This window comes from Sinocyclocheilus rhinocerous, unplaced genomic scaffold (assembly GCF_001515625.1).
Source record: "Sinocyclocheilus rhinocerous isolate Xijiao unplaced genomic scaffold, SAMN03320098_v1.1 scaffold1482, whole genome shotgun sequence".
NCBI lineage: Eukaryota > Metazoa > Chordata > Actinopteri > Cypriniformes > Cyprinidae > Sinocyclocheilus > Sinocyclocheilus rhinocerous.
The window spans coordinates 181,029-192,288 of record NW_015624221.1 but is presented as its reverse complement, the minus strand read 5'-3'; the positions used below and the strand labels follow the sequence as shown (position 1 = coordinate 192,288).

Sequence of the window (11,260 nt, the reverse complement as noted above, 5' to 3'; positions counted from 1 at the left end):
TTTCAGCCCTCTACGAACACCTTGGCAATTGAATCGCCATTGGCTAGTAAATTTTTTAGTTTACTCGCCAGACTTATATATATGTATGTATATGTTTGTTTGTGAAATGGCACAGTTTTATAAATATCTGAAAGTACACTCTTAACATCAGTCAGTCAAGCATTATAATATGATAATCAATGTTATTTAATGATAGAACTTTTGTAATTAGAATTAAAACTTGATAACCATGTATGAATGCATATTAGTCATTTTAACTGAACTTCGGACTGGTGGTGGTGCTTTTTTGGTCATTCAGTGTTTCTGTAAAAAAAAGAAAAAAGAAAACATTGGGGAAAAGCTAACAGAAATACTGATTAGATAATAATGATACGAATTCTACTAATAAGAACAATATAAAACGCACCAAGGATTAATGAGCTACTAATATTAATCATATTAATCAGGTTGTGTGCGTTCGCTCGAACTGATTTGCTGAAATTTAAACAGGCACGAAGCGCTAGCCAGTTCCGCCCACTACCGGAGGAAGCGGTAGTTCTTAAAAGCGGAAGAATTCCATAGGAACTCCGTTATTTTGACAGCAAAATACAACAAAGAATATCGTTTACATGTAGTGCGCATAGGCAGCGCGTCAATTCTCTCTCTCCCTGTCTCGCTGCGTGTGTGTGAAACAAAGCGACGGCGAGTCGTGCGCCTTCACACTAGAGTTTACGGGACGTTAAATACAGGTGCGCTGCGCATCCATTTAGATTAACTGAAAAACAGCACAGATCGCTTAGTGGAGAGTGAAACTCTGATGCGCTCAGTCAGAGAGTGTTCGGCGAGTGAAAATATATCTGAGCTAAACTTATACTTAGCCTCCAACTCACACACTGGCGAGTAAAATCTGAGAATTTATTAGCAATTGGCTAATATTAGACATCATTTAGTCGCCAGAGTGAAGATTTAGTCGCATATGCGAGTGATTTACTCGCAATGTAGAGGGTTGTGCAATTAATAGTTTTTGTGATTTAATAAAATCTAAACAGCATGCATTTGAAAAGTAGCAAAAATAAGTGATGAAGGCCTGGTAAAATGTGGTAAAAGATAGAGTTAATGTGACTTTTATATAACAAAAAGTTAGTTTTAATAAAAATCCTCAAAGAAACACATATAAGGAGAGTGAGATAAACAGCAGGTCGGCGGCCTCATGAAACATTTGTGTGGCTAATATTAATCTCGTACTCAAGCTAATTTGCTGGCTTAGTTCTGCCTCCCCACCTCTCCGCAAGGACAGGCATCAGCATCAAAGACCATTCCTGTCTCCCGTTCCTTCTCTTTTTCCCTATATCTCTCATGATGGCTGTTCCCTGCTTGGCCCAGGGTAAGAGGGCACTGGGGGAAGTGGGCCTGCCAGGGATCTTATCCGTATCGTGCGAATGAAAAGTGCACCATCACAAAGCAGTGAAGAGTCCCCTGCTGTCATCGGACATGGCGTCACCCTGACATTCTCCTTGAATGTCTGCTTTTCATGGGATACGTGATGGTTACGCTACTGATTTATGACCCCCACAGAAAAGTTGTTTATTCGGTTTGGCTTTTTATTACCCTACCATTATCGCTGGTTTGAATTTTTATTGCCTTGGCTTCTTCATTTTATTGCATCTAACTTTTTATAGTACTTTCCAACATCCATTTGCTTTATCAACATATCATTTAGCCGTAGTTACTATTGCTTTCAGGTCGGCCAAACCAGACCCAGTGTGCTTAATAATACAACTATTGTTGTCTTCACTGCTGTATGTTTATGGTCACATCGATTGTCTTTTTCTAGAACTATTTCTTGCCCAATAGCGGTATAGAATACGCTCGATGAGGAGGAAAATATGAGCGGATGTAGGACTGTTTTCCAGATCAATGCACTTAAAGGGATAGTTCACCCAAAAATGAAAATTTGATGTTTATCTGCTTACCCCCAGGGCATCCAAGATGTAGGTGACTTCAGATCGCAGACCACTGACACTCAAATGGACTATTGACACTCTCCCATTCACTTCCATTATATGACTGGCAGACTGCAACGGTTTGAGTGAAAATTCTTCGTTTGTGTTCTACTGAAGAAACAAAGTCTCCTACATCTTGGATGCCCTGGGGCTAAGCAGATAAACATCTAATTTAAATTTTTGGGTGAACTATCCCTTTAAGGCACCCTTTAAATGGTGTAGATATGCTAATATGACAACGTAAAGCAGACAGGCTTGATCTTTTAAAGCTGTCATGCAAAACAAGCCCTACATCTGAGCTACTAAGAAACCTGTACTTAAAAAAAAAAAAAAAGAAAAATCATTTGCCAAATGAAGTAAATTAGCAAGAGAATTTGTCTATTGGCTCAAAACATTAGATGATGCCTGATAGAGATGCAGATTGGGGTGTTGCAGTGATCACTTGGCTGAGGTTTTAAGAGTCCAGGTAAAGCATGGTACAAGTCCAAGAAAAGTTAATTAACTCTCTGTGGACTTGCGTGATGGCCAAATTCGACAAGCACTGGCTCATTCCTTGTTTCAGCAGAGACGGCAGCCGTTTGTTCTGCCTTGGCAATCTGAATGCGACTGTATTCTATCACCGGGCAGTGTTTTAGACATCAGAAATCGCTGGTTAATTAGGTAACTAAGGAAACGATGACATGTTTTTAACTGAAAACATAGTGAAAATGGCACCAGAAAAAGGCTTAATACAAAAAACACCCGAAAATCAGCTTACAGCAGTTTTTGCACAGCTCCAATCATGAAAATAACATACTGAAGCAATAAATTATACACTGACAAACAACCTCAGACCACAGAATTATAGCAACATCAAATACAGAGGGTTGTGCAAAGGACATACTGTAAATCTGAACCCGAGAATACTTTGTTAGGAAAATTAATGTTTAGCTGATACAGAAAGGAGAGTATCTGTGTCATAGCGAGCGAGCGCGTGCGTGTGTGTTGTGTGAGCCTGTAGCATTGTGTATGTGGCGTGTTAGTCTGATAACCAGAAGAGGGCACTGCCGTACTTAACACAATGACATCCATGGTGAATACAGGTTTTTTATTTCTGTTGGTCTAACATTCTCTGTGTTGTCCTTTCGTACGACTCGCTTCAGCGATCACCAGTACTCAAGAGGGCAGTGACTTCTTCACAGAGGGACACTCACCTGTCTGGGGTGAGGTGTTTTGGGATCATCCAGGGAGCTGTACATCCTGGTCCTCTTGTTGTTGAGATGCTGCTTCACTGCTGTTTCCTTAATGTACTGGTAGTTGTTTTCTTTGCCAGGCTTCTTTACTGGAGGGGACCGTGTGCCATTTACTTCTCCTAATGAAGGGAAGAGTAGGTTACAGGATTAAAAAAAAAGTTAATTATTTGTTTAAATAAATAAATAATTAAAAGTTTATATGTAATACTTAAAAATAAGTAATAGTTTAAAAAAAGCATATATGTACTGTAAGTTGCTAAGTATTCTTCCGCCATGGCCCATACAATTAATTGTTTAAATAACTGAAAAAAATAAATTACATATGTAATTCATACTGAAAAGTGAAATATATTATTTAAAAATACTCTTACATCGGTTACATAAATTTGAATTTTGAATTCTGCCACCTAAATTCAATCAAATTCAAATTCAAATCCAGAAATCAAATCGCTTTTTAAAAGCTATTCTCAATTAAATTCTGAATGCTGCACAACCCTGTTAGGTTAGATGTTGCATAAAAATTTGACACATTATTTTTAGAAATTTGGATTATCGCTTTCATGTCAAAGACTGCAAGCTATCTTTTTTTTGTCAATGAAAACAAACCCGGGATCAGTGTTCTGGCAGTGCATCAAAGCAAGGCAGAGAGAAAGTTAAAGGCTGGCATTAATGACAGCTCTCGATTCAGATAGTCGTGGAGGCCTGTGAAGAGATATGTGCCTTTTAAGTCAAAACATGCCTGGCAACTCACAAGTGAACTACTAATAACAGAAAGAGGCTTTTATCCTTATTTATAGGAATAGTTTACCTCCAAAAATATATATCTTATTTTGTGTTACACAGAAGAAAGAAAGTCATACAGGTTTGAAACGGCATGAAAGTGACTAAATTATTTTAAATTAATTTTATTTTTGGGTGAACAATCCCTTTAAGTAAAAAATATATTTATAATTACCGTATTGGCCCGAATATAAGACGACCCTGATTATAAGACGACCCCCCTTTTTCCAGATGTACCTTTAGGAAAAAGGCTTTTTAAAAACCAAATCTTGTTTTTTCTCAGTAAAACACATTTTGTCTTCAATTATTTTCATATTGCATATTTTTCCTATTTTAATTTTTGTTTTGAAAGTATGGTAAAAACTGGTAAAATGTACCAACAATCACATTTAAAAAATATACACTTTTTGATATACCATTAAAAAAAAAAAACAGGTAGCCCATCTGAATTAGGACATTTAGGCTATCCATCTAATAATAGCCTACCAAAATCTTATTAACAGTAGAAGTTAAATCTTACTGTAGTCTTCAAATCTGGGTACTGTCTTACGTTTTAAAATCACAAAGGGAGTTTGGTTCAATCAGGCTAAAGTGACAGTCACGACTCATGCAGCTGTAAGCTTTTCTTCTTCTTTTGTTTTTACTCGCGATCTTTACAACACCATTACATTACGTATTTCATGGCACACTCGTTTTATGCGTATTTGGCGCCACCTATTGTTGTGGGTGTATTATTGACATGTCAAAGTCTAGACCCTGAATATAAGACGACCGCGTTTTTTCAGATGTACTTCCAAGAAAAAAATATCGTCTTATATTCGGGACAATACGGTACTAATATTTAATTGTTAATAATAATATCCCCCTTATATTTGGGGGAGCAGCACAGATACTGCTAAACAAACATCTGTATTTGATCCCAAATGCACTGTAACAGCAAATATGTACTTTTGGACTTTGTATAGGGCAAATTAGTTACATGTCCCTTATGGTAATGTCACTTGCACAGCGCAGGTCACTTAGATTCTAGCCGGCCCTTTGAAACTCTTGCCTGCATTCAAGTCTGCTCCTTTTTCAGGCCCATCGACATTAAAAAGCAGAACCCTCAGGCCACGAGCCCAGAGCTGCTCGAAATGAAGTCAACGTACGGTGAGTATGGGAGCCTAGAGATCTGAAGGGGGGTGATCGCTCTGAGCATTGTCCAGCACCGAATACTGTGGTCTAAAGTTTCAAGCCCAATTGTAAGGAACAGACCTAAGAATAGTGTCTGAAATAGCAGGCGACTTTGCCAGAGTTTGCCTCACTGAAGAAATTATTGGCGGGCGTGCTTCAGCAGACACCTGCCATTACGTTTCCTCGGAAGCATCCCTGTTCCACACTCTCATCCCTGGGCCTACACCAGCAACACTTCCCACTCACAGTTCCTCTCTCTTTCCAAAGGCTTAGTGTGTGGGCTGTGCAGTTGGGGAGTGGACAGGAACTCTTTCAAGGCCTGGGCCGGTTTCTCTCTCGCTTCTCCCAAGGAAGCATGACATGCTGTTGAAAAGTCAAGTGCCACTTGTGAAGTTACACTGACTCTGTTCCAAAACCTAGTGAGATGTCTATATAGGGAGCATTTTAAAGCATCACAGACATACTTCTGGCACAAAACCTGTTCCAACGAGAAAATCTGCATAAAGACAGATTTGCATCTATCATACATAAAAACGCAATACCATAAAGCATTGCAACAAGCTCAGTGGGAAAAGAAAAAAAACATGATATACATGATATATATTAATTATAGATGCTATTTAAATTTCTGGACGGATATTGATTACCAACATTTTCAACCCTTTAAACTGGAACTAATTTATTTAAAAAACACCTACTTGACTCGAAACCTAGAATTTGAACTTTGTAATGCTCTTATAGACCACTTAATTTTCAGACAAATTAGTTCCAATTTCTATGAAATGTGAACATAATAATCAAAATAGGAAAGATAGGAAATAGCAAAAACATCACAGAGTTTGAATAATCTTTACATACATCATTGGGAAAATCTCATCTAATAGAGCACAACCAACACATGTTTCACTCACAAACCAACAAGTATCTCTATATGATGTACATGTAAGGTGCTGTTCACATAAGAAGCATTTAAAACCAGCAAAATGGAATAAAACAGGGTCTCCTGAAACATTTTTTAATAATTATTTTTAACATTAAAAAAACAGTGTATATGGTGAAGCATGCAAAATAAATAAAATTAGTTTTAAATTATAGAACTTTCTGTAAATGATGCACATGTAAGATGTTGTTCGGATGAATTCAAAAACAGAGAAATGGAGTACAACAGGGTAACCTGATTTTTTTTTTTTTTTTTAATTAACAGCATTTATGATGTGACAAGCCAAAATAAATAAATAAATACATTTTTTAAAATAAATTTAAATTACAGCACTTTTATCATAGTAACTGTTATAGGAAAACTGAAAAACAAAAACACTCAAGGGCAGTTCTGCTCTGGTTGCATGCTACCACCCATAATTAAGCATTTTACATCTTCTCCATCACTGCCGATTTGGTTTAATCTATTGCATACTTCTCTAATGTGCTGAAACTGCAGGCTCTCTCCAGGATTTATCAAAATGCAGAGGTCTGACAGCAGGATTATAACCGGTCATATTGGTTTACAGTACACAATCTACTGATATATACAAACATGCACTCAGCGACACGCCACATGAAGCTCTTGTAACCAGTAAGCTCTGGTCAATTTGTGGACGAACTGAGGCCATGCTTCCATGCTGGGAAGGCAACCCAAAGACACTGACATTGATTGAAACCTGTCCACAGTTTATCCATCTGGTTAAACATTTACAGAAAACGCTTTTTCAACCCACACGGCTAGGAAGAGCGAGCCGAGCGGCCATGTTGTTTTTCCAAACAGGCTGCAGCGAGCAGAATGTGTCAGTATGAAAAAGTAATGCATGAAAAACATAAGCAGCTGTGATGCCCGTAAAGCCAGCTTGTATCTGGCGCTCTTTCTTCCTTACATAACCATGTGGCCTTTTGTGAAGGTTGTAACTTCAAGGACCTGCTGTACCACGGCGGCATGAAACAGCGGTGTAGAATGTAATTTAATTTCCTTTCTTTTGTGGAACTACTCGACTCACAGGAAAGCTATGCCAATGTCCGGCAAAACAGGACCAGGTGTGGGAGGGTTTTGTCAAAGCTAACTGTTGGTTTTGGTGGGTGCAGAATGACTTCCCTTGGGCATGTACAAGAGGTTTTTGGAGCTCAAATTTCATACGGCTTTCACTTGGCCTGGCACACAGTGCGAGACACTTGAAATAGAATTTAGAAAACGAAATGGAAGTAAAGGTATGCCAAAGCTGGTCTTCAAAATAATCACAGGCTGCATGAACGACTCCCTCTGATTCTCGAATGACTATGAAAACGAAGCTTTCAGATAAAAATATTAAAACATACTGTTCTGGGTGCTTTTACACCAGAGCTTTAATGGCAATAACAGTGTTGTTAACTAAAAATAAACTATTAAAAACTTTAATAATAAATAAAAAATAAATATTAAATGAAAGTACTAAAAATACTAATTGAAATAAAACTAAAATTGAAACAATATGTGAAAACGGATGCAAGAGCTAGTTGACATCTTTCCCCAATAACCACAAGTATAAAAGACAGTCCAAACCACTTCTTCTACTGTTGTACTGTCGTACAAGAACTTCCACTGGTGTCCTCTATGTGTCCTCTACATCATTAAAACATCTGTTCAGTGTCTTAGCATTTCGCACTCTCTCGGATTCCACTTAAGAAAATCGTTCTGAGAAGTAATTTGTCACTATCCCCTAGGAGCAGTTCCTCATTTTTTCTCCCCCATTTGATGAAAAAGCGTTTAAGATTTCATTCAACCTAAACTACCCGCCCTGAGCCTCTTCTCAATGCACGGTGGATGCCAGCACTTTTCTCTGTCTTTCTCTTCACCTCTCCCTCGCTCTCTTTTATCTTTTCTGTAGTTGCATATGCGAAGACTAAACAGCGATGTTGAACGGTCATAAATCAGAGGCCTGCTGAGGGAGCCTCAATGATTCAGCAGCCACTGTGCACAAAGGAAATGTTCTCTGCAGACGAATGAGTTTCAGTCCTCGAGTTTGTGCATGAGTGTGTGCTTTTGCTGATAATTTATATACTAAACATAGATTTCAACAAAAGTTTCTCGAGTCATGCAGGTATTCAAAGGTGCTTCTGAAATAAAAGTTATACATGAATACATATTAAATCACTTAAAAATCTGCCTGCAAATAAACCTCAAAATGAAAAGTGCTGTATAGGTATCCATTTTATATATTAACACTCAGTATAATAACATGCTCACATTACAAGCAAATATCAATATAGTATGATCAACATTGAGTCATTTCAAATTCCGATCGGTAACGTTCAAATTAAAACAAAACTTTCTCTTTCACTAATGCATATGTGCATTTAATATTTGTCGATATGAATGATACTTAAAGGTGATAGTTCACCCAAAAAATGAAAATTCTGTCATCTTTTACTCACCTTCATGTCATTCTAAACCTGAATGCATTTATTCTTCTGTGGAACAAGCAAGAAAATGTTTTGAAGAGCATTTTGGGTGAACTATGCCTTTAAGGTTCTAGTATTCCTCAACAGCAAGCAATTTGATAATCAGTTAAAATTTGACAAATATAATGACCTAGTTTCAGTGTTAAGATTTGAGCCTTTGAGGAAACAGCTTGAAGTCAAAGTTTTCCTCAGGAAATGCCTTGGATTCATTTTGTGAAGTACTGTTGATCTCCATTTGGCACCATAGCAACTACAGCCTCCTGAGTGTCAAGGACTGCCTGAGCTTCAGCTTTAGACAAATGGTTGAGCAACAAGCTTATAAAACTCAGTGATAACACACTTGGCACAGTGCTAAGCGTTGTTCTCAGGAAGAGGCTTTGCTAAGTAGAGCTGTCATTAGTTTACAGAAGGAATGTATTAAAAACTCTGGAAATGCTTGCTTTGGCAGTGCAAACCAGGATGTAACTTAATCTTCAAGCTCTCTTGAGATTATTTCCTTCTAGTAAGGTATCATAGTGGTACCAACATGTTAGATTACCCCTACCACGAATGAAACCGCAGTTTTCAGGTTAGCAGCCTAAATTATGAACTTTTACACCGTGTCCTAAACAATATTGCAATGACGAGCATTTCACCACACTGAGCATAAAAACTGAACATGATTTTAGTTTTAGATAAAGAATACATTGTTTATTTTATGACCTTCTTTTGAGACTTTAGTCTTTGCAACTTTACAGATCTTCTTTATGCACCAAGAGCTTGTAACACTCCAAAGAGAAAGGAAAAATTTAAATCGCATCATATGACCCCTTTAAATATATCTAAACTTCATGACTTATTTAAATTATATAACTTAACACTTTAACTGGCAGCACAAATATACCAAATAATAAAAATAAAACTAAATGCTATAAATACTAGAAACTATAAAACACAGAAAACACTAAAACGAACAGTTATAGGGTGAAAACGAACAAAACTAACAGCACATAACATACAAAGAATTCAGATGCAAAAGCCTCTAAGTGCAATGTTTAGGTTCAGTAATTTTACTTTAATGGCATTAGGTCCTTTTCTATGCCATTAAAGTGAAATAATTGAACATAAATACAGGAGCCTGATAAAAATGCTCATTTTAGATGAAAATTTCAAATGGCACTTCACTCTTCATGACTGTTCTGGGCGCTTTTACACCAGAGCTTTAACAGCAATAACAGTGTTGTCATTGTTAACTAAAACTCAAACTATTAAAGAACATTTTTGTTTATATCACCTATAAAATCAGCTATATAATTACAGAAACTATAAAACACAAAAAAATACTAAAACTAACAAGAACTAAACTTAAAAGACAAACTGAAAGAAAAAAAACCTAAATACAAAATTCAAAACAATAGTAGCCCTCATTCAATGAAATTTCACTGTGAGTGGGGCTACCTGGTGCAGCACCAAATATATTATTATATTATATTATATATTATATTATATTATATTATATTATATTACGTTTCTCAATTATAAAATCAATAAGGACTGAGCTGAAATCAGCATGACAGCTAAGATGGCAACATGTAAGTTACAAATCTTAATTCTTCTCAGGCATAACAAAATGGGCCTGCTGACAGGAATGTAGTTGTGTGCCGAGAGGTATAAACAGAGCCTCACTGCTGCTAGATTTGTATTCTTTGCAATAATTTCATAGTGAATATACCTGTTGCAGTCAATATTGACATTTTCATTTGTATCAGTCGGGCAGGCATGCAGCCAGCATTATAGCACGTAGTGAAAGATGGCTGGATGTGTCAGACTGTGTATTTTGCTGACACTCCTTCATCGTCTCTCTAGTCTGTGGGGGGTTGTCCAGGATGGCCTTGGGGAGAAAGGACCGACCGTTTTTTTGTGCTTTTTGAATTGCTTGTTTGACACCATGACACTCCAGATGCCCTGGAGCAAAAGTAAAGTCATGGCGCCTACAAGAAGCCTCTCTGGTGTCACAGGTCTCGACAAGCAGCCGCCACCCAAGGCATCCCCACTGCAGGCACTGGAAAGGTGTTGAAGAGAGCGCGTCTCAGCACATCAAGACCCCGAAGGGATCCGAGGGCAATCATAGTACACACGATACAAGGAGAAAAAGGAAAAGACTGAAAAACAAACATGAAACCACTAGCTTGAATAAACATCAGATATATTTTTAGTATGGTGGTGAGGAGGCTGGATTTTCTGGAGGGAATCAGTGCAAAAGTTTAGAGGTGCATCTTTTTACCTGCCTTTAGCTAATGATCCATGGTTGTATTCATAATTTTAGTGTGCATTTTATTTTTAAGTATACCAATTGGTGTAATTTTGGATGCATCAGACTAGGTCTGGGCGATAAAACGGTATCGATATTTATCGACGGTACACCTTCTTCGACAACGATATAAAAAAAGTTCGATATAGTGCACGATACAGGCACGTGCTCTGAGTGAGGCGGACAGCACACACAAACATGAACACATGCTGAATTGAGTGCTGTGACTGCCTGTGATGAGGAGATTGTGAATTTAAAAAAATGAATATTAGTCGAATTTAAAATAAACATTTGCATTTCAATGCAAAATAGTACAATCAAATGTTAGGAGTGCGTCAGGGAGTGTCATCAGTGGAGCACGAGATGCGGTGATGATG

The 11,260-nt window shown here is 37.5% G+C and overlaps 1 protein-coding gene across 1 annotated transcript in view; it reads right to left on the bottom strand.

The window, feature by feature from the left end:
* LOC107739679 (insulin-like growth factor-binding protein 2-B) overlaps positions 1–11,260 on the bottom strand; it is a 23,689-nt gene that overhangs the window by 6,901 nt on the left and 5,528 nt on the right. Inside the window, exon 3 of the mRNA XM_016551876.1 lies at positions 3,176–3,333. Coding sequence (XP_016407362.1) covers positions 3,176–3,333 — 158 coding nt within the window. The remainder of the gene's footprint in view (positions 1–3,175; positions 3,334–11,260) is intronic.